The sequence below is a fragment of the Phaethon aethereus genome (assembly GCF_964289735.1).
Source record: "Phaethon aethereus genome assembly, chromosome: 5".
Taxonomy (NCBI): domain Eukaryota; kingdom Metazoa; phylum Chordata; class Aves; order Phaethontiformes; family Phaethontidae; genus Phaethon; species Phaethon aethereus.
Genome location: NC_138579.1, coordinates 25,388,404 through 25,411,241, shown reverse-complemented (window position 1 = coordinate 25,411,241; position 22,838 = coordinate 25,388,404). Strand labels below are relative to the sequence as shown.

At 40.4% G+C, this 22,838-nt stretch overlaps 1 protein-coding gene across 1 annotated transcript in view; it reads left to right on the top strand.

Annotated features, from left to right (window-relative positions):
- Positions 1-22,838, top strand: part of NRXN3 (neurexin 3) — a gene marked incomplete at its 5' end in the record, with an annotated part of 994,726 nt that overhangs the window by 33,342 nt on the left and 938,546 nt on the right. The window contains 3 exons of the mRNA XM_082000671.1: positions 42-59; positions 10,166-10,195; positions 12,545-12,556. Of these exons, the coding sequence (XP_081856797.1) occupies positions 42-59; positions 10,166-10,195; positions 12,545-12,556 (60 nt within the window). The remainder of the gene's footprint in view (positions 1-41; positions 60-10,165; positions 10,196-12,544; positions 12,557-22,838) is intronic.

The following is a 22,838-nucleotide window of genomic DNA, read 5'->3' as shown; positions in this document are numbered from 1 at the left end:
TCCTTTTCTCCCTTCTGCTTGCCATGAAAACACCTCGACAGATGTCAATCATATTCCAGGTAAGTGTTCCTTTTGCTGAGCTGAAAGGCTGCTCTTTAAGGAGTGATGGTGGGCAGTTACCAGGGGCAGAAATCTCATCCTGGTTCCTGAGAGTGTACAGAATAAATCTTCATACTGGACATCATGGTCTGGATTGCAAAGTCATTGCTAAAAGGAGGAGTTCATAGTACCAAAGGTCACAAATTTCCCTCTTCCGAGATTACATTGTGTTGGTCAGTTAAAGGGATGTTTTGCAAATGAAAATTACTTTAAAAATGGTTGCTTGTATTGCTAATTACCTAGCATTGAACATTGCATTATATACAGTTTATTTCTGATACATCTGTGTGTAGTCTGGCATACAAATCTAGTTCAATAATTTCCTTCTCCTACTGCAGTGCCACTGATAACTTGTTGAATTTCATTTCCACTAACAAAGGAGTTTTTGTTGTTGTTTTATTTTAGGTTTTAAACCCCAGTATCTTTCTGGCTGAATGGGAATATGTGATCTTATTTTGGTATCAAAACTTTAATTCCCGACAGGGCACAAATAATTCATGTAAAAGAAAAAAAGAATGTGTGCTTTATGTGCTTGTTTATTTGGGGAGTTCTTCCTCAAGGAACTATTTTACCACAGAGAACTCCAAACCTCCCTCCCCATATTGCTTTCTCATTGCTGAAAGGATCTGAATCCCACAACTTCAGCTACAAGGGTAAATTGAACGAGACCACCTTACGCTGTAGTCCACATCCTGTTGCCACTGAAACTTAAGAAATTAATTTTTACCTCATGCTCAGGTAGTTTGACCTGGATTATCATTGTGTGAAATGCCAATGAGAGCCCAGGGAAGCAGCTGGTATGGCCCTGGCTGGAGTGGGATGATGGGAGAGTTGAGGCTCTTTTCCTTCTCAGCTTTCTGCATAACTTTTGCTAAACCCAACCTAGACCTGCAATGAGTTCTCCGTTCAATTTGCTTTTTTTCTACACTTGGATAATCAGATTTTGTGAAACACTTCAGAGAAACACAGTGAGGGCTGGCCACTTGGGTAATTTCCCTGCATATTTAGCCTTTTGGCTTCTCTTGTCAGTCCCCTTTTTGTTCTCTTGAGGTCCTTTGCATTCTGTGTGCATCTCAGCTGGCAACAATGAGGATGGAAGTGGCCAAATGGCAAATGTTGCCTGGCATGCCTTGGAAAGAACGGCGCTGTCAACCGTAACATCGAATCTTTTCAGTGACCCACGGGGCTGAACATGGACCTTCTCTGCCCCAGTCTGAGATGTCCAGGAACTCCTGTTTCCTCTCATCTTGGCAGGATCTGGGAGGACATGAACCAAGGGCTCGGGGTCATAAGTCTCACCACTGCATCCTGAAGCTGTTGGTGTCTGTGGCAGAGGAGGATGCTCTACCAGCAGGACTCATGATATTATGCCATGAATGAGTGTTGCCTCCAACAACATCAGGGCCATCTCCAAGGCCTGCACAGTGTGCAGGGGATGACAGTGTCCCTAGTAGGGGCCCAGGCACTAGTAGGCGCAACCAGGACAGGACCATGCTGTTGCTACCGTGGGCACCCTGGAGCAGTCCATCCTTCTGCTCTCTGAATGGGCTCTTCTGCCCCAGTGCCCTCTTATTCTCTTAATATATATGCTTGGATGTACATTTTTTTATTCTCACCATTGCTCATACACATATGTTCTTCTTCTCAGGATTGCTGTGTGCTTTCTCACATGGATTTCTAGCCACAGGTGAATGCTCTTTTCCATGTGATCTTGTACGCATCTGTGTGTTTTCAGCCTGACAACTACACACTCCTTGTTATTGGGCTCTGTAACTGTTTACTCCTAGGCAGTCTAATCCCTCTGCTAAGCTCTCCCTAGGGAGGACACTGGCATTGCTGCATGACTGGGCAGGAACGTAGACCATCACGAGGGTTTGGGTGTGCACTTCCCCTCTGTCTGGCTGTGCAGAGTTTTATTTCCTATTTGGCCATCCAGCTATCTGTATTGTGAGGACGGAGCCCCGGGCCTCTGTCAAAATGGTTACTTTAACTGTACACTGTTTGCAAGAGAAATTAGGGATTTTATGAGCTAGTGGTAACTATTTACCCACGGGCAGCAGAAGGGCTGTAAAGAGCCTATTGATTAACTGAGTATTTTTTATTGTTGAATGGACTGGTTAGAACTAATTCCCCAGTAAGAGCAGGTAGCTGTGAATAGGCTGGGGCTGGCAACAGCGGGGACTACAGGGCTCTGCTGGGCACAGTTCCTGCAAGGTGCAAAGAATTTGTTTTTTTTCAAAGTAAACAGAAATGTGTAGTACGGTCTGTGAGGTCTCTGTTTGTAAAGAAGGGGTACTCCAGCAACAGGGACTGTTGTGCTACACTTCTTTCAAGAGCCAGTTGAAGATCCCATCTGGCTTATTGCACAAATGAAAGGAGTTTGTCAGATATTAGCCCAGCTGCCCTGCAAGTGTTATGTCCCCAGTCACAAAATAACACCACCACATTGCAAGCGGAGAAGTCAATTATTTAGAGCAGGGCCCTGGAGTTGGGACTGCTGCTGTCTGTACTCAGCTGGATCACTGACTCGTCATGTCGTGTAGAGGAGAAATAACTTCTCCTTTCAGTACTTTAGTTTCCCATTTGGGATTATGGCTATTATGAGCCTCACCTCACCTTCACAACATGTTTAGAAATCTTGGGCTGAACATTATGGAAGTTAAAAGCCTTATTACAGAGGTTAAGTGTCTTGGGTGGGGAGTGGTGTGCAGCACAGACCAGAAGAGATGCCTCTGTCACCTCTGCACAATATCTGCCCCTTTCTTTGCACCTTCTACTCTTTGCCAGTGGTCTAGTTTCTGAAAGACAAATTGTTGGGAAAAGACCAGTAGATCAAGGAGCAAGTGATATGCTCCTGTCTCAGTTTTTTAGGGGAAGAATATATGCAGGAGAAAGAACTAAATATGATTCCTTGATGTTATGGTGACTTGTACTAATACCTGGGGGGTGTTGAAGTTTAAATAGTACTTGTCCTATTCATGCCACAGTTATCCCTTTGTGGGAGAGATCTTCAGATGTTCATGGGGAGGAGGCTAAGATGTTCCCAGGTGAAGTTCTGGGCATTTTGCTGTCATGATTTTACTACTGACTGAATGGACACAACCCAGTAGAAATGACCTAGTTAGCTGGGGTCCTGAGGAAAAATTAGTCCTTGTTTGCCTGAACAACTCCTTCATAAGGGTACAGAGATCCTTGAAGGCACAAGCATGCTAGCACTTTTTTGACCCAGGTCTTTAATCTTTCAAACTCTGTCTTTTAATGCTTCTTTCCCTTCTTCATCTCAGGGCTCCTGTTTCAGTCTGTCTTCTGAACTCTATATCATAGGGTCATTTAAGCAGTACCTGTATGCTGGCTTCTGTTTCCTTGAAGCTAAACTCTGCTTTTTGGACATGAAAATGTGAGCTGTGTTTCAGCCCATCTGAAGCTTCCTATTTGCAGAAGGTATTAGGTCAGTGTAAGAATCTACCCTTGCTGTATCTTTAGTGCCACTCACACAGGTGTTTGAAACCAGTTTGTACAGGCTTACGTTCTTCTTCATAGGTGCCACCATTGTTTTCATTCTTGCCTGTCCTTTGCACAGGCAGTGTCCCCAGATCGGATTCTCTTACACTGAAATGTGAATGTTTTTCAGCTCCATGCAACAATATGGCAGTAGTTATCACTGGGGTCAGAGGAAGAATTCACCCAGCCCAGAAATGTCTTTTTATGAAATTAGATGCTTTGGAAGAAGTTTAAGAAACTACATTAGCATTGGTCTTGTCCTGATACACCTTTGTGGTTTCTGGTAGTCACTGTTTTAAGGACTTTCTGACCTGATACTGCATCCAGATTGTGGTGTTCTACAGTCACTGATGGACATATTTTCTCTGGAGATGTTCAGTCTTTGTTTTTCTTAATCAGCTTATATTTTTCAACTCCACAGTATCCTGTGATAACAAGTCCCATTGTTTAATCATTCAAATGTGGAAAGTACTTTCTTTCGCTTGTTTTTACACCTGTTACTTGAGAATTTCATTCAGTGACTCCTACTCCTTCTGTTCTGACAAATAGGGAAAAAAAAATTCCCTGTTCACCTGCTCTATATTATTTGGGATTTTACCTCTGTTTTATATATTGTCAGAGACGTCTTTTCCAAGCTGAAGAATTCTGTTCCATGCCTAACAGTTCTTCTTTTGCTACGTTGTGCACCTACTTGATCAGCTGTTCTGATGTGCAGTGATACACATCTTCTTATGGGTCAGCCATAAAAAGCATTCACCTTCAGGTCTTGCTGTCCGCACACGTTCTCTTGTGTGTGTGGCCATCTTTGCAAACACTTGCATGTTTTTTTTCTTGCTTTCAAACACCACCATGTTTGTAGCCCTCTCTACGTGAATACTTTAGGAATACGCCACGTGCAATGTCAGAATACTGTTTCTGCCTTTGGGGAAAGGAGATAGTATGGTTTGATCACTATTTCTGCCCATAGATGTTGGGGTAGGTGACTTTGCCTTTGGCTTCTACCTCATGCTCTTATTCCTTTGATCACTCAGGGTAGGTGCCACTCACCCTGACTCACTGCCCCCGATAATGACAAAACCTATCCTGGAATTACATAGCAGAGGAGGCAAAGGGGATGGTAAAGAGGAGCTAGCACAGCTGTTGTGCGTAATTGGATTGGAAGCGGGCCTCCGGCTACAATAACAAAACTGCACTCCCGGCTGGCCTCACTGCTGGGGCCTGCGAGGAGCCCCTTGGCTGTTGCACATATCATGGTTGACTCAAACAAAAATGACTGCTCCTCAGCCTGTGCTACTGCTTTGCCCAGTTAGAAAAAATAGGCATCATGTATGCCAGCATACAAGGAATCAGGTCATCCTCTTGGCAAAGCTGACCTGTCTAGCAGGTAAAAGGTCTGAACTAGACCTCAGAATGTTTTTTCCTCTTCATCCATTCTTGACATCTTTCAAGACAAGGGTTTTGCTTCTTACTCTGAGTCCATCCTTTGTCCCTGCTGGAACGCCCTCTTTCTGCTATATGGGGACTCTTAGGGAGCCTTCTTTGGTCTTTGGGTTTTAGAAAACCTCGAGATGTCTATTTTAAGAAGGACCACATGGGACATGAAGGACTTGTCAGCTCTCCTCCCTAAGTAGAAAAGGGAACTGCTGATAGAGCTGGGGTAGGAGGCTCAGAGGAGGAAAAAAGCGTATTTCTTAAGGAATTACTAGTTTTAGGAAATTAGGAAAGAGGTGTAAACAACAGACTCCATTACTCATCAGGGTGCACTTCTCAATAGTAGATGTCATGTTATTTTTGGAAGAATCCTTGGTATGCACGATTTCTTTCTTCAGCTCTGCCGTAAAAGATTTGCATGCATATCCTGGACGCCAGGGCACGGTGCCCTGCCTCAGACATACATTGGAGCTGGCCCTGTTATTGTTCGAATGGGTCAGGAAGCCTGATATCCAGGCAAGGATCCTCTGTGGGCAAGCCTGCCTCTGGGGAGACCTGGGCTGCTGCTGCCTGGCAGATTCTCTTCCCATTCATTAAGAGCTTTTGGGCTAATCATCTGGCAGCATCATTAAAAGGGAAATGCTGAAGCTGCTTGCCTTAACAGAGCAATTCAGCAGTGCATGCCCACCCACGCACACGTGCACACCCCCAGAGCATGATCCCAGTAACATGGGACAAGCTATAATTAACTAGATGAAGGAGTCCATCTTCCTTTGTTGCTGCAATCAGTTGTCACTCTCAGCTGTGTTTTGTGCTCTCCCCACCTTCTTAGGTTTTGTGGTTTTATTTTTCTATTTTAACTGCCAAGTACCCAAATGTGGTGCTGGGGGCGGGGCAGTGGGGGCGAGGTTCAAACTGCCTCCAAGGGTTTCCTTCATTTTCTCTTTCCACCATGAAAATTGCCCCTAGTAAATCCTTAAAGATGAGGACTGCTGTTTAACTACATTGCTCTTTCATACCATTGTACTCTGAAGCTACTTTAAAAAATGTCCTTCTGGATTCATAAGAATCCAGTGTTGACCCTTGATACTTTGTACAATTAGGGCCACTTAATTTTAATATTTTGATATAGAAAACAAATGGGTCACAATTTAAAAAAATGCAGTTCTTGGAAATGTCACTTTAAGATCAAGGGAGATTCATATTAACCTTTAAAATAATACTGATTTGGTAGTAGGTTAAAGAAATATCAAAAAACCTCCAGACCTAAATAGGAAGAGTCAGTTGTGGCAGGCATAAATCATGGCCAGAGAGCAGAGTTTATATGTCTGTCTGCCCTCAGCAACGGACATATTATTTTAACAACAAACCGGTGTTCTGAAGAAGCAGGACACTTTCTCTTCACATTACTGCTGAAAGTCTGAAGAAGCTGGTGCTGCAGAGGCGGGGCACAAGCAGATGCTTAACATTATCTAAGAAACCTGTTGAGAGCCTTCTTTGGAAGCCATGCACTCGTCCTTACTATCACTCACGTTTGAAGTTCAGGAATAGCAAGTCACCAGATTCCTGACTTTCACGTAAAATTTCTTTGCAGGCAGATAAGCTATTTATTTTGAGGTATTCCTAAACCTTTTCCAGAGCACTTCCCACCCACCTTTTTTGCTGGGCAGCAGTTATGCTCAAACAGTAGATTATTATAAGAATGACTAGATTGGTTTAGAAAAAGCACACAATTCCTTGACTGTTGTGGCTCTTGCAGGTTTGTGTCAACCTTTTCCCAATTCTACACTGGCTGGATTTGCAGCCCTGAGGTTTTAATCAGGATTTCTTGTTGAACAAATCTAAAATTAAAAGGAAAACATGTTTCACCTGGATTTAGGTGGAAACTCAGATTTTCTTGCAGGATTCCTGCAGAATGGGATGGCTATTGACACAAACAATGGTTGTATATGTGAATAATGTGCTTTGGGGCCCAATGAGTGTATTTAGCATCCTGAGCCTGCTGAAAGCTTTGCTGGCCTTTGTGGTTGATGCCTAAATAGCATGGTGATATGTGCCCCCTGTTCTGGCAAAACCTGATCTAGTTTGCAGGTCTGAACACTTCTCATACCTCTTGCATTGGTTTGTTGGATGCCCTATTCGTTTATTGTAGTCCAATAGCAAATGCTATCCCATGCCACCTTGAAATGACTTTGACTTTTATGATTTGAAAATTGTTTTAGTGTCTTGTCATGTTTTGAAACTGATGTAAAGGTGAGACAATGATGTCAGTTCATGTTTGCTGTGTTGATTTTACTGTGACTAATTTGGGGCCTTTGTTACACATGCTGCAAATGTCACAGATTTTAGATCTCAGTGGTTGAAGGTGTTGGTTGTTAATGGCATTTTGTTGGAGATAAATACACTCATTTTCTCTCCTACTGTAAATTACAAGGGAGGAAAATTTTCAGATGAGAAAAACTGATTTGTTATTTCATTATTTATATTATTATTCTATCTAATAATGAATCTGGAATTCTGTTGGTGTTCTCTTTGTTAAAATAAGGATTTGTGTCGATAGACAACTTAAGAGATAATATTGGTTTTTTGCTATATCTCCAAGTCCACCCTCCTTTTTCTCCCTGTTTTAAAAAGGAAGAAGTAGCATTTGGGTGGGTGGGGACATTATTTTTCATAAATATCCCTACTTCCATTGTCCATTTGTGACTAGAAGATCAAGGGGTGCATACAATATCACAGCTGCCGTTGTATTTCAAATTTGTCAAGAAGCAGAAAGAGTCAGAATATTTCTTAGGGACAATTTATTCTACAGGCATTTGAACCAAAGCCAAACCAGGGACCAGAATGGTGGGCACATCTCGGGGGTACTCTTACTCCTGGACTGCAGGCGCAGGGCTCGGGCTGCACCTGGCTGATGCGCCTGAGAGATAGGGCACACAGCATTGGCCTTCCGGGGATAAGGGCAAAAGGGGTGTTGACATTGCTGACATTTTGAGGTTTTTATAGCTCCTCTGAGGCTGATGGAGAGAGAAGGTGTTTTCTTATGGTGTGATTCAGGGTGTTTAATGCAGGCTTTTTAGTTGAACCCTCTCTGGAAGTTTCTCTTTGTCAGTGTCCTGTCTCCCCAAGTGGACAAAGCTCCTGCCATCCCCAGCAGTTGCACCTGTTGGTGTTGTGCCTCTTAGCCGTGGTTTTCCTTCCCCACCGTGTACAAGGGATGAGGGCTTGGGACCCCTATCTCTGCTCTGGGTCTGCTGTCCCTTCCCTGTTCGGCCAAGTTCAACTGCATGTCATCCTGCCACTTGCCTTTTCTCCTTTTTCAATATTGCTACAGAGTTTCTGTGCTTTGTAGGTCTTAACAATTATAATTCTGTCTTCTCGTCTTTTACAGTGCTTTTTACAGTGACTTTCAAGTGCTGATTTGGACAGACTTAAGATTTGTCTATCAAGAAAGATGGGGTCAGTGGCCATAAATAGAGACACAAATTCAACACACTCTACTAGAAGAGCAAAACGATTCAGTGAAGTTATATCTTGCAATTTAGTCCAGAAATATGTCATACTGTATCAAATATGCTATGTTTATTTATAGCTAAAAAACCCGAAAAAAAGCTAAACCTATGTTGTGTTTCTGATTGTTTTTCTAAATCCACAATAATCTTCAAGAACATTAAGATATTTGCATTCCTTAGACTGTACGATTATTAATCCCCATATCTGGCTTGGAGTTCTCTGTGGGTGAATATATTCTTGGGATGATATGGATTTTAGATTTCTCCAGCAGACGCAAAGGAAAAATATAAAAGAGAGAGAAATAAACAATTTCAAACTCAGCATGCTGCTTGTTTAAAATTCTCATTCTAATGAATTCATTTGACCTCTCAGTCTCTGTGAAATTAAAAAAGTCACATCCCTGTTTGATTAATAAACTGACATAAGATAGGGTGGGTGTATGGGTGTATGTGTGTATCCAAATCCCTGCCATACTAAGTGCAGTGAGAGGTAGGAGATGTGGAGAAGGAATCAAGCTAAGTGAAGAAGGTCAGGGACCAAGTATGAAAGGGGTCACTTACTCATGGCTTGAGTGGGTAGGACCTGATATTTTGCTATGTTAGTTCTGTGATAACATGTGTCACAAAATTAACTAATGGGTCAGTTGATGCTTAATGGGTTGGGCATGAACATATACACAATAATATCTAAATGATATTTATATATATACAGTTGTACAGTAAACATATTTGAAAATTGGGGCTAGAAGTGGATTTTACTTGAAATAAACAAGGTTTATGCCAGAAAGAGTTATCAGACAGAGACTGGAGCAGTCCAAGTGACCACCACAGCCCCATCTACAGAGCTGACAGTGCTGATGGGAGCTGTGTTGCTTTCTGGCTCTACCTTGAATTTATGAAACCAAAGAGTAGCTTTAGCTGTAGTGCCATAAAATAACACACTGCCCTCGGAAGTAAAATTTCCAGTTCTTCCTAGAAAGGAAATGGAGTAATATCAAAAATAGGTTACAGGTAATTTTTTAGTCCTTGCCAGATCTGGTGTACTAGTGTCTAAACGGTAGGTGTGAGCACTGCTGATTGACTCCTAAAAATACATGCTGAAGCCACCACATTCAAGAATGAGGATAGCTTTGTGTGTGTATGCATTTAGACCAGATGTTTCATCTGAAGCAGATGTGGTGGGATCATGGCCTCCCTTTCACTGACCACTGCAGCCTTGAATTTTAAATCTTTAGCCAAGGAGAAGTTATTTCTATAGCTCTCCAGAGGAGCAAATGCTCCCTGCAGAGCCCCATGGCAGACCTTGGCTTTTCTAGCCCATTTAGCCATACCAGTGTGCAGTGCTTTTGGAGTTGCTCCCCAAGGGATCTGATGAACTTCAAACTCAGTTCTGAAGCTACCAGCAGGTTTTTTTCTACCTGTGACAGATGCTTTCCTACTCAGTGTGGAAAGCAGCACCTGCATATGTGTGTGCCACGCGTGCTAAACACATACTTGGTCTAGTTCAAGTATGTGAGCTCCAATTCTGAGAGGTATTAGACTGTGAGGGGTGTGCATGGATATTGCTGCTTCTTTTTCTGGTTTGTTCTTTTTTTCTTACTTTCTCTCTCTCTTTTTCAAAGGCCTTTCACACCTGATGATGGGTGAACAAGGTAAGTCCTTTGACTTTCTCATTGTTTCAGTGACTGACCATGAAAGAGCTTTGTCACTGCTGCTTTTGTGAGCTGGGCTTTGCATGACAAAAGCAACTAAGCCTACTGGGTGCCAGTCAAGCCATTTGCATTTTTGCCTCTGGGTCCCATGAGCCATGGCTACTTATCAGCCTGGACTCCTGTGCCCAGGAAGGAGCATGGAATGGTTCCACGGACGGTAATGAGGTGTGTTTCCCCCTTCTATGTAGCCCACCAACTATTTTATCTTGCCATTTCTTTCTTGTTGTGCCAGATGTAATGACTCCCATTTCTGCCTAGTAAATGTAGACTTCAGTGTTTGTCTTCATTTTTAAGAACGTAATTATTGCAAAAAATATGTTAATAGCCCTCATGGTATGATCCTAACTTATTATGAATCCTGAGGAAAATTGCATATACTGGCAAGTCCTGTGTCTGCAATTTAAAATATTCAAATGTGCACAGAGCAAAATGGTTTAGAAAAAGAACAGGGCTAACCCCAGGTTGGGCTACAAATGGGATCTAGACCTGTATCAGAGTTTGCATTTTAGTATCTCAGCCTGGATTGTGTTACAGATCTATTGGCTGTGACATGATGGGATCATTAGTGCCGTTTTGCACTATGGGGATGTGGAAAAAGAAGCTGGTGAGGTGAGGAGAAGAGTGATTCTGTTTTCCTCTGACAGTGTTGTTGTCTTGCTGACATGGGTACTCAGGGTGGAGTTAGCAGTGCTAGTGATGCGTTCTGGTCCTGTACATGCAGGAGTGAAACGGTTGAAGTCTTAATGCAAGGTGTGTGCACATGGTGCACTAGGAAGAGCAGACCAACTGTTTGTCTACAGGGAGCAAATGTGGGTTTTGACTGTAAAGCCTGATGAGGCTTTCCTAAACTAGATGTACACAAATAGTGTTTTTGCCATTAAGTGAACATGTATCTGAGGTTAAACAGTCCAAAGAGTTAATAAGATAGAACATAGTGCCTGTGAAGGCTCAAGAGTAATTAGGTACTTGGAAAAAAAGAGACATAGTTTCTATATATTAGTGAAATGTAGAGAGACTTGGGACATAATCAGTTTTTGTTCTGTAGTTCAAGGCAGATGTCTGCTCTGAGGCCATAAAAGTTCAGGAAACAATCAGAAGTGAAGTTGGGGCTCACTCTGCAGTTTCTGTACTGTTTAGCATTCCTATGTGGTGGGAAAGGTAGGAAAACAGGGGTCTTCATGAGTGAGTGTCAAGACCGTGGTATTTGGCATGTGGAACATCTGGCTAAGCTCTGGGAAGCATTGAGCTCTTTCTCTGTCCCCACTTACTTTTCAGCTGGGCTCATGGCTCAGAGGTCATGCTTGCTGAAGGAGCATCCAGCAAACAGGTCCCTTCAGCGTATCCTAGTTCCTCAGGATGCAGTTGAGTATGGCAAGCTGTTGGCAGAGGAAGGATGATGGCATGTTGGGAGTGATCAGGACAGTGAACTTCATGGCCACTTTCAATCTCAGTAACACTGAACATATCTTCGTAGCAGGCTGTGATTTAGCACTGGGTTATATAAGCAGATGCACTTGGCCATTTAAATTACAAGTTGCAACTCAGCTGGCTCATGAAGACTTGCATGACCTATTCAGACCTGTATGATTGTCATCAGCCCTTTCTATACTCCCTTGCCTGGCAAAAAATTGTGAAAACTATTGGCTTCTGGCAACTTTAACCACCCTTATTTATCTGTGATGCATCAGGGAGCAGTGACTTCTCTTTTCATGCCATCCAACTCACAGATATTCCCCTTTGATAAATATTTACTCTCTATAAAAACATGATGGATATAAAATATGTAAATGTATATGTGTGGGTAAATATGCAACGTCAACATTATATACAAATACATTAGCTCTTGTAGGTGAAATGTGTTTAGCAAATATATTACCATGAGATTTATTTTTTTTTCTGTCCTACTCTGTTGTTTCCCTTGCTGTTTTGAATTTGACGTGGAATGAGGCATATCACTGGTGTGCTATTGCATGAGGGGCTTGCATTTCTCAGTAGAAAATCAAATTAAAGCCAAGGGGCTTAAGCAGGCAGTTGCTGGTTGTACTGTCAGTTGTTTAAGCCTTGCTTTATGCTTTAGTTGTGGTGTGTCTCTTGTTCTTCCCTTGACATTGTGTTTTGTTGGGTTTGGCTGCTACATAAATATGCTCATTTTCTTGTTTTTTGTAAGTATGGACAGTGACATCATTTTCCGGTTTTTATGCTTCCTCCTTCTCTTCTCTTTTGCCTTCTCCATGACGGACACCCCTCTTGTTCCTCCTCTTAACTGGATGCACACCTTCCTGTCTGTAGGTAGAAGTAAAGGTAGAGATTGCATTCTTTCTGAGACTTCATTGCTTGTAAAATGTTTGTCAATGGATGAATTGTATTTTTATGAATGTTCATATTGGAACTTAATGCCTTTACTTTTAAAGGTCTCTTAACAATCTTTTTTTTTGTATTGAATTATGGAAAAAATATTTATTAAGATGAATGCTTTCAGGCCTTCTTAGCAGATGTTATTTTCTCCCTGTTCACACTAAGTATGGACTGCATGGTGTCAGGCTGTCTGTAGCTGGTGACACTGGGGTGCAGAGGGGCCATCAGTTCAAAGACAGAGCCAGAGGCCTGTGAGCTGGTACTGCCAACTCTCTTGCACTGGAGTGATGTCATTGCTGGGAATTTTAGCACTGGTGGTCGTGGAAGCAGGACCTGAGCTTGTCCATTGCCATTCAACAATGGAGGTCTTTTGAAATATCATTTCTCCTCCCAGCTCTGTTTCCCATCCTCTCTGTTAGTGAAAAGGTGTTTTTCAGAGAGAAATTGATTTACAAAAAGCTGCAGAGGAAACAGAAGTGATCAGCACTGCTGAAGAGAGAGGTCCACTTCCTTTGCAGCTCAGTACTACACAGGGCATGTAAGGCTGCTCTGGGGCTCTAGCTTGCTCTTCAGCAGTTCACACCTATCTTTAGCATGCAGAGGGCAGTCATCCATCCCTAATCAAAACTGTCAAAAAGGCAAAATGCTGCAAACCTGTGGTGGGTCTCCAGTTGGACTGAGAGATGAAGATTAATTGATAAATTCTACGTACTGCTCGAGGAAAATCCATTTCTTTGTCCTATTTTCCAATAAAATAGAGAGATTAAAAGGTTTTATTATGCTGATGCTTGCTCCTTTTCAACAAATACTCTGCTGAAGAATCTGATCTATTGATCAGCATGATTTGAACACATTGGAGGATGTTGGGTGTGTCCATGCCAATATGACATTGGGGGATGAAGTGACTAATTGTACTACTCTGAATTTGGGAGGATATGAATGCTCAGAGGATTTATTCATAATAATTTTCCTTTAAGGCATAAGCTGCCTCTGCCCAGTGATTGCTGCTCCTGTAACACCTGAATTCTGGGGAGGACAGTGGCTTATTAAGCACTTTTACTTTGTATGATCCTCTTTCTGATGCCCTGCCTTCTTCTAACAAATTTGTATTGTTGGATTCTCTGTGACGGGGTGCATGATGTCATCAATATTATTTGTTCTGTTTTGAGGTTGAAAAAATATTACAATAACTAATTTCATTGCTTTTCTATCCTATCCAAAGCTGGGTGGTGGAGGATAATGCATAAGCTGTACTGAGAGCTGTCTTCTTAGCAAGAGGTGAACATCAGAACATAATAATTACATATATACAGTGTAAAAAATGTGAGAACCTAAAGCTCTAAGCACACCATACAAAATGTTACTGTGCCTCAACACAGCTGCCAATAATTGAGTTAGCAGGTGTATGGCTTAGTGTGATTTAAGGGTCAGTGTAGATCAGGGTGAGTCTTGTATGGTGTGATGTTAGCTCATGTTGCTCCCTTCTTTTCTCAGGTGGCATTTGTGCTGCAGGCCAGTCTGTGCAGGACTAAACTGAAAGTCTTTTCTGAAGTGAAATTCCCAGTTGAGTCTGTAGGAATAAGGATTATAATATATAACCCACAATTAATTCGTATGCACTGAAACTTAATTTATTGTGTCATTGAGTGAAAATATTGTTTCACTTCCCAGCTATGTGTAGTTTTTAGCTCTAGTTATAGCAAGTGACTTCATCAGAGAACCATCACCCTGTATGAAAAATGGTATTACCTTCAGAGGGCTCAAGCTGTATAATTTTGAACTCACACGTGGCCTTCAGCTCACAGAGAAGGTGGTACCTGATGCTTTCCTGAGTATACCTGGAAGGTTCATATTTTTTGGCATTCCTGTAGTTTTTAGTAAAAACTGGCAACCACTTTGTCTCTTGCCATATATGTAGCCAAAATATGATGTATTTTATTTCATAAAACCTCTTCACAACTTACAGCAGTCTGTGACCTTGCATTCATCATTTGAAACAAGTCTTCCATAAGTTGTTTCCACTGTAGTAAATAGGCTTCTTCTGCATCTATCCTTTTTAAAAAGGCTAGGAGATTTGTTTTTTTTTATAAGTTCCTGGAAAGCTGAAGAAGATGAGGTGTAGATGTTATAGGGTAATGGCTGGAGTAGCTGAGATACAGAAAAGCACCTGGGTACCACTTGCATTTTAACCTGAACTGAGTATATATACATTGTTTGTGTTTTTGTTAAGTGTATGGAACTGGTTGTGGAGGTGAGGTAAATGTATGATGAGCAGGGAGGACTTTTATTTAGTTTGTCATGAATTGCTGAATACGACTTCTCTTGTGGAGAGAAATTGACAATTAAGGAACCATTATATTGAGTTTATTTCCCTAGCACTCCCCCACAAGTAAATGATACCAAAGGACATCATAAATATCCAACTCTAATTTGCTATTGAACTGGAGTTAATGTGTAGTCATGTTCTTCCATATCATTTGTTCTCTTGACAGCCTTTGTTAAGCAAATGATAATTTGCCTTTTTGCTACCTTTCAACATTCTCTTATATATGTAGTGGGCTTTGTTTTACCATCACTCTTGGTTTGGATTTGGCTTCTGTTGAGGATCATACCTGCAGAGGACATTGGTTGTATTCCTGGTGGGACGCTGCTATTATAGGTGAATGAAGTCCTGTGTCTTCTTGAAGGCAGCAGCAAAATTCGCATTGAATTTAGTGGGCCAAGATTCACCCAAAGAACTGAAAAGTCCCAAATCTCCCCTCTTACACAAAGAATGACAGTGAAGTGTGGATGATTTTTGGGTGTGCACAGGGCACTTCCATAGTGCCCGTGCAGTGTGCAGGCTGACGCTTCTTCTCTAAGGCACTGGACTCCTTCCCTCCATCAGTAACTGTGCTTGGGATGAAAAACTGCACAGCTGCACACTAATTTTCAACATGAAGCAGGTTTTTTTTCCATTCTCAGAGAGAAATGAAAGAGTATTCATGTATTCCATGGCTGGACACTTTTAAATGCATGTTTTGTAGACCAAAGGTTACTGGCAAATTCCCCATGTAGTTCTGAGCATTGCAAGATCAGATTATCTCCCTTGGTCCTAACTGCTCTTAACCCAAGTAGGTCTTTTAAGTCTTGTAATGCTCAGCATTGCTCTCAGTGGGCAGTGTGAGGTTGTTATTTGTTTGAATTGTTCAATAATATTGACCAGGAGGTAATGGCACAGAAAAAACGAAATAGCATTTGTGGACTCGGGTAGAAGGAAATGACTGGACCTTACTGATCTGGAAAATAATTTTGCGTTCTTCTTCACCAATAATACCATTAGGATTTCAGAGTGATGTGAATAAGTCCATGTGAGTGGCCAAGAGTTTATGCAAATGTTGAAGTGAAACATCAGTAACGAATTAAATCATTTGTGCTCTATAAATATCTAATTATACAAGGGGAAAAACAACACTACATTCATCTTGCCAGTCTTGGCAGTGGTTTTTAAGCTCTGCTTTGCCCTGTAAAATATCTTAATATTTGGGCTTTAAATGTGAATATTGTATGTTTTTGGTTTCTATACTTACAGTCCTTTCCTTAATACTTCAGGATTTAATACTTAATATTAAAAACCCCCACAGTATTATAAGCATGGTGACTTTCAGTTTTAATTTTCCTCTTAATGACTGTTTAAAAAATGAAGCGTTTTATTTTATGGTTAGCAGATACCCAATCTGTAAAACCTCTTTGACAGAATCAAGGCCCCTTGAATGTAGATGTCATTTTTTTGGAATAATTTTTGTAGGTAAATTTTTGTTGCTGGTTTCATATTTTATTTAGGGAAGAAATAAATATTTAAATGTATTTTTTATAAGTCTAATTAGGGATGATTGATAGTTGATGGATTTCAGATGTAAGGTATTGGGGGACATTTTTCAAGGCTGTTTCTTTATGTGATGACGTTTTCTGAACTTTGGTGAATGAAGTCACTTAAATGTTGAATATCAGCTAATGCAAAGGAATAGATGTCTTATAAGCATTCTTCTTTTTACACTTCTTCACAATATAATTATGAAGGCAGATAAATGACACATTAAATAGACATTTCTGGTAAATTATTTTTTGTTTGTGCATATGAGCCTGTGTGTTTATAAATAATGTGTATGCATAAAATATTTAATAATGTGTTAAGTATTTTTTAGTTTATAGGTAGTTTATTTTTTCTTACACACTTTCTTTCTGCCTTATTTTAAAACTATGCCTGTCTAACTTATGAATAAACAGCTGATTCTTTGCTGGTTTTCATTTTTATTAAGAAGAATGATTCCTGTGAGAGTTAAAGGCGTTGTGGTTTTGTTGTGTGTAAACAGGAGCTAAAATATCCTCTCATGCTGTAGCGTAGTGTTCTGTTTTTGGCGAGGCTCAGGTTTCACTCTGCCCAAAGAGAATATTTAATTGGTATCATTGAAAGGCTTTTTTTTAATTCCTCTGTTTTCTTCATTTGAGGCATTCAGTGGTGTGTAGAGATGCAGAGGTAGCAAAACAGGCCATATGCTTTGTAAAAGGCAGACTAATAGCACTTTTGATGGACGTCTGATTTTACAAAGTGCTGTATCTTTCATTAAAATTTACATGTAAAGTAAGGGCAAGCACAGTGACATGAAAGCTAATGCAAGTTGCACATCTTGACATAATAACAATCACAAGAAACTGGAGATCCCAGATGGCAGCTTGGCCTTTGCCATCCTTTTAATAAGCTACTAACTGCTAATTATTGCACTCTTATGGGCAAGTTAATTTACTGTTGACTCTTAAAGAGACATTGTGCCTTTTCCTGGCATTTAGGTTTTTCAGTTTAAATTTGAGAGTGGTTTTTCCCTGGTTTTTCCTTCCAACGGACAGTAACAAAGAGGCAAAGAAGCATAGAGGGAAATGCAACATAATGAGCAGTGTTTTCTTTGATAATAGCAGAATACAGGGTTGTGGGTTTTTCTAGGGCATAGGTTTAGAGCTGAAAACACCACCAGCATGTACATTAGATTCAGGATTTAGGGTTTGTATTTAAAAGAAAGCCCTTACTGCAGAGTTAGTATTATCATTAAAAATAAATAGAACATCTTTCCCTTAAATAATTGAAGCTCGAGATTCTGAAAACAAGATAAACCAGAAATAGAAAATCAAAATTACAGGTTTATTTCTGTTGCCAGAGATGATTTGAAGGCAAAATATCAATTCACAATTCTGAAAGCTAAAATGCCCACTGTATTTTTGGAAAAAAAGCTTCATTTTAATGTTACTTACCTGGCTGTTATAGTACAGGGAAAGAGCGTTATCTGTAAAACATACAATTTCTTAAAGTGATCCATTTCTTCTTCCAGTTGAAAGGGACATTTGGTAATGAGACCAATCAGGGAGAAGTTTTGATCTAGGAACCTATTTAGGAATGAAGGAACAGCTGCAGTTTAAATGGACTCTAATTCTCACAGTTAATGCTGTTTTGTGAATGCATGATTCTTTGTGATAACATGTGGGAGGAGTGATGGTGGGTAATAGCTTATTTCCTGGGCTTTATGGTAATGCAGCAAAGTGGTGATAATGTCGTCAGGAACTGAAATAGACCCCTGTCACACACATCAGACAGACCTGCAAAAATATGAAACCCAGTGAAAGAGGGGAATTTCCTGTTTTAAGGTTTATTGTAGCCTTTTGTGGACTAGAGTGATAACATTATAGTATTGAACAGTTTAGAAAACATGTGCTGTGTAAGCTGGGTCTTACGCTTTAAGAGTAAGCGCTTAGAAACAGCAGCCTTATTTGCAGTGCTTTACCAGATAGTAAATATTTTGCCTAGAGATTAGTGGATAACATGCCATACAAATAGTTGTAAAACTATTACTGTGAAGAAGGTCATGCTTTCTCAAATTGTCTGGTATAACTCAACCAGTATCATCTGTGTCAGTTATTAAGTCATGTCTAATGGTGTGCGATTTCCTCCACATCAGTGTTCTGGTTTTTGAATCTGATTTTGGCAATACACCATTACTAGTTGCTGATCTTCCAGTGACATCCACCACCTTTCATTGATTTGGCCATAGTTGCCTCTTTCATGGAGCTAGAGCTCCTTCTCATGCTGGCTTTCATTTCCACATTTGTTTCAAGAGCCTTGATAGTTCTGAGTGCACGTATCCAAATAGAGATCAGAACTGATAGGCTATGAAATAAGGAAAGATAATAGAAAATGCCACTACAGAGAGCAAGGAATCAGTTGTGAATCCAGTACTTACAGGTTGTAGCATGTTCGTTTTTTTTAGAAATCTTTTTGTTTTGACATTTATGTTACGGACGACTTATCCTACAAGTTGCTGTGCTTAAGGTACTGCGTTCCCTAAACAGCCAGTGAAGCTCATAGAAATTAAAATTGTTTTGCACCTGGGAATGTGTTGTGTACCTGCAAGTATAAAGTCCCAAAATTCTGTTTGAGCAGGATTTTCTGTGACATGTTGATCTCATACTGGATATGCTTTATATACCAAGAGGTTTGATGTAATGGTGTCGAAAGCCATATTCTTCACTGCACTGTAAGGATTTTATTGTGGTATAACTGATATCAAAGCAGAGGAAATGCACTGATGTAAAAGAAATAGTGCAGGGAAGAATCCTGCTCTGAGACCATTCCAACACTAACCTGGGGGATTCTGGATCATTCTCACTAAATGACGGCTTTAGTTCTCGTCTTGTTAAAGTAAAAGACTGCAAAGCAGTTAATAGAAACGGTCCTTCACCAGCATTGCTTTGCGGGGAAAGGCTTTAAACAGAACTGGTACTTTGAGAATTTGTGTACACAGTTGTCACCATTAAAAAAGTCAGTAGCATTTGCCAAGCAGTACCACACCGTGGTGCCTGAGATACTGCTTTCTCTCCTACAGTAGAGCAAGAAGAATGTACGTAGTATATGTAGGTAAGTGTTTGCGATTTGATTCTGTCGATTGCATGCATTTTAATCGAGCTTTTCTCTCAAATCAGCTTGACTGGGGAACTGCTTATGGGTCAGATTATTTCTAAAGCAAACCATGGTTCCTTTTAATTGACCGAATCCTTTTTACTGAAGACTCTGAAAAACGTTTCAGTATTTGTTCTAAAATCTGTGACTGTTAGTTGTTAGTAGTGGTAACAAAAATGTATAATTTGAATGTTAAAATAATTGTATTTTAAAAGGAGCTGTGGTCTTATTAGGTACGGTGGAATTGTATTAAGCCAGTGTTATAAAGCACACACCTTTATTGCCCTAATTACTGGTATATTATTAATGACCAGGATGATGATGAATGTGCTGATCACCAGCTGAGATCAGACAATTATGTTTGATTATGTAAAGAGTTAGTTGCTATAAGCCTTGAAATATTAAAACTTGGCTAGAATAAATATCACTGAAGAACCTTTGTCTTTTACATGTGTATTCAGCTGCCAGTTTTCTGAGCAATTCTTGGTTCACTCGGTAATGTTGGGAATCAAACTGTGAACAGTTATTTTCCAGCCCTGTGAATGTTTATAAAAGGATCTTGCATAGCTGTTGGCTTGTCCTGTGAGGGGAGATCACATTGCTGCATCGCAGCACAGGGATTACAGGCTCTCGCTTAGCTCTGCGTTAAAGATGTTGCAAGCTTTCATAAAACCCAGGGCAGCACCTAGCCTTGCTATACATTTGCATTTCCCAGCTCTGACGAAGGGCACACACATTTCAGGCACCGGTTGCCTTGCAGGACTGGCCAACTCCATCATCCAAATAATACCTTTATCTGACCATTTTCAACTACACATATTTATCTTGGATAGTCTTACTCTGCAGACAATCTCAATGAAGTCTGTAGACATGTGGGAAAACTGCTCTCTACATCTGTTTTATCCCTCAGTTTACCAAATTATTTTTTTCCCCAGAATTTTTTCAGTTCCTAAATATCCATTGATTTATCTTTCCTCTGTTGCTAAAAGATGCGTAACTTTTGTTGTTTGCCTCCTGGAATACCGTCATAAAGAACATGTTCTGGTATTGACCCTCTGCAATTTGAACAGAAGATAATTTTTTGCCACAATATGACAGACCATTTATGCCAGACTGTGGAAAAATTCTTCTCCCAAAGTTGGAAAAATCAGAACGTACAGATTGTAAGGCTCTCTTTAAAAATGACTTGCTATACTTAAGGTACTCAATTCCAGGCTTGCTTACCATTTCAATTTCTCAGCCAATTGTACGTTACTAGATATGATACTAGAGACATCATTAGTATGCTACATTCTTGTACTTTATTTGTTCTATCGACTCCATCTTTAAAACAGATGTATTTTAAGAGAAATCTGTGGACACTTCATTTCCTGCTGTGCTGCACTGTATGTCCATAACAGAATGAATATATTACGTGGTGGATGCACTTATTGTGTTGTCAGCCAAAAGTATGACTTTTTTCTGTTAATGCCAGTTCCCTTTGACTTCCCAAATACTGATTTTTTTTTTCCTCCTTTTTGTCTCCTACGGTATATCTATTTAAACCAGTGTAGTTTTCTTACTAATTTTCTCCTTCAGGTGTTTGCTATCAACCTGCTGGGTTAAACTTTGTGCTATTCCATCAGGCAAGTTTGGTAAATGTTGATCAGTGCATGAAATCAGTTCTTAAATGGTTGCAAAATTGCCTTCCTTCAGACTGTTTTGATCACAAGGGCTTTCAAGTGTCAAAGTCATTTGGAGAACTAGATAGATAAAATGCATGAGCACTAAGCTTTTTCCAGGATAGAATAAATAAATGTGTTTTCTACTGTGTGCTCTGCCTTTGATAGCGATTTGTTAAAAGGGAAAAAAAGAAAGGCAAGGATATTAAATATTTACAAGAGTGATTTAGTTGTGTAATCTTATGCTATGCATCCCTGTTTAATAGTGAAATCAGCTGCTGCTGAAGTAAATGCCATTAAACTGGTAGTACTGTGAAGGTCACTGCCTATACAATGTCAAAGCAATTTATAGAGAATAATGATTTTTGTCAGCTTTCCAATGTACCAACCTCCCTCCTTTTTGTCTCCTTTTCCAAAAATAACCAAAAAGAAATTTATTTCAGGAATCACTTTCTCTCTGACTCTTCTCCCATCTGACTGATTCGGGAGCTTGAAACCTCTTTACGGGTTTTCCTATTGATGTGCTCAGTGGATAGACACTGATTCCCTTCTTTCTGGCCTTGAGCTTATTACAGGTGTATTTGCTGGGATTGCCAGCTGGCCATTTCTCAGCAGTTCTTTTTAAGAGATGCTGAATTATGACCTCCGCTCTTATAAGTGGTTGCTTTTCTCCCCTGTGCTATTTCGAGCCCTATCTGTCTGTGATTCTCCTGAAAAATACTTTTTTGTGTGCTGGTGGTTTGTCATCAGCAGTGTGCATGTAGCGTGTTGACATCCCACCAACCTCCTGTCCTGATAAGTGTCTTAAAAATGCCTGGAGTACATTCCTAAATAGCGTTGTGCATAATGGGAGAGGGCTGAGAAGTGAGAGGTGTGTTCTTTGCTCCACGGCCGGCTTTCCATGAATTGTCGGGGCCTTTGTGCCTCTGTGGCAGCGGAGTGGGGACAAAAGCCCTTCACACTGCACATGGAAGCTGCTGCATTGATGCATACAGAGTGTCCTGAAAACAATATGCAATGAGTACAAAGCATTATCATTCAGCTTCACATCCATCCAGTAAGAAGGTTAATTATTTGTTTTCCTTGTTTTACAGTTGAATAAGCAGAAGCATAGAGAGATGGAGGAGAACAGGCAATAAATGCCAGCGTTCTCTTGTCCATTCCTGTTTCTGTAAGCACCAGTGCGATCTATCTTATAAACCACCAAATAACTTGCTTGTTCTGCCAAGGACTTTCCCAATTAGATTCCACTTGCTAAAGCAATTCTCTAAGAAGATTAAAACTGTATTTATATATTGATAAACCTGTACATGACTGTAGAAATAGTGATCATATTTTACAAAGGTAACAACACATATTTTCTGTGACAAAAATCTACAGAATGAAAAAAAACATAATGCAGAGGTGCCCTAAGTATACTGTGTAAGGAGTGTGTTGGGAAAGTACAGAGGAGGCCACAGAGACAATGTGGGTTTCTCCTTGAAGATACCTTCAAGGTAATTTTAAGGACAAGTGGAAAAGAAATAGGGTACTTAAATAGTCAAGGAGTGGAAATCTTTTTTTAAGTTATGAGGAAGAAGAATGG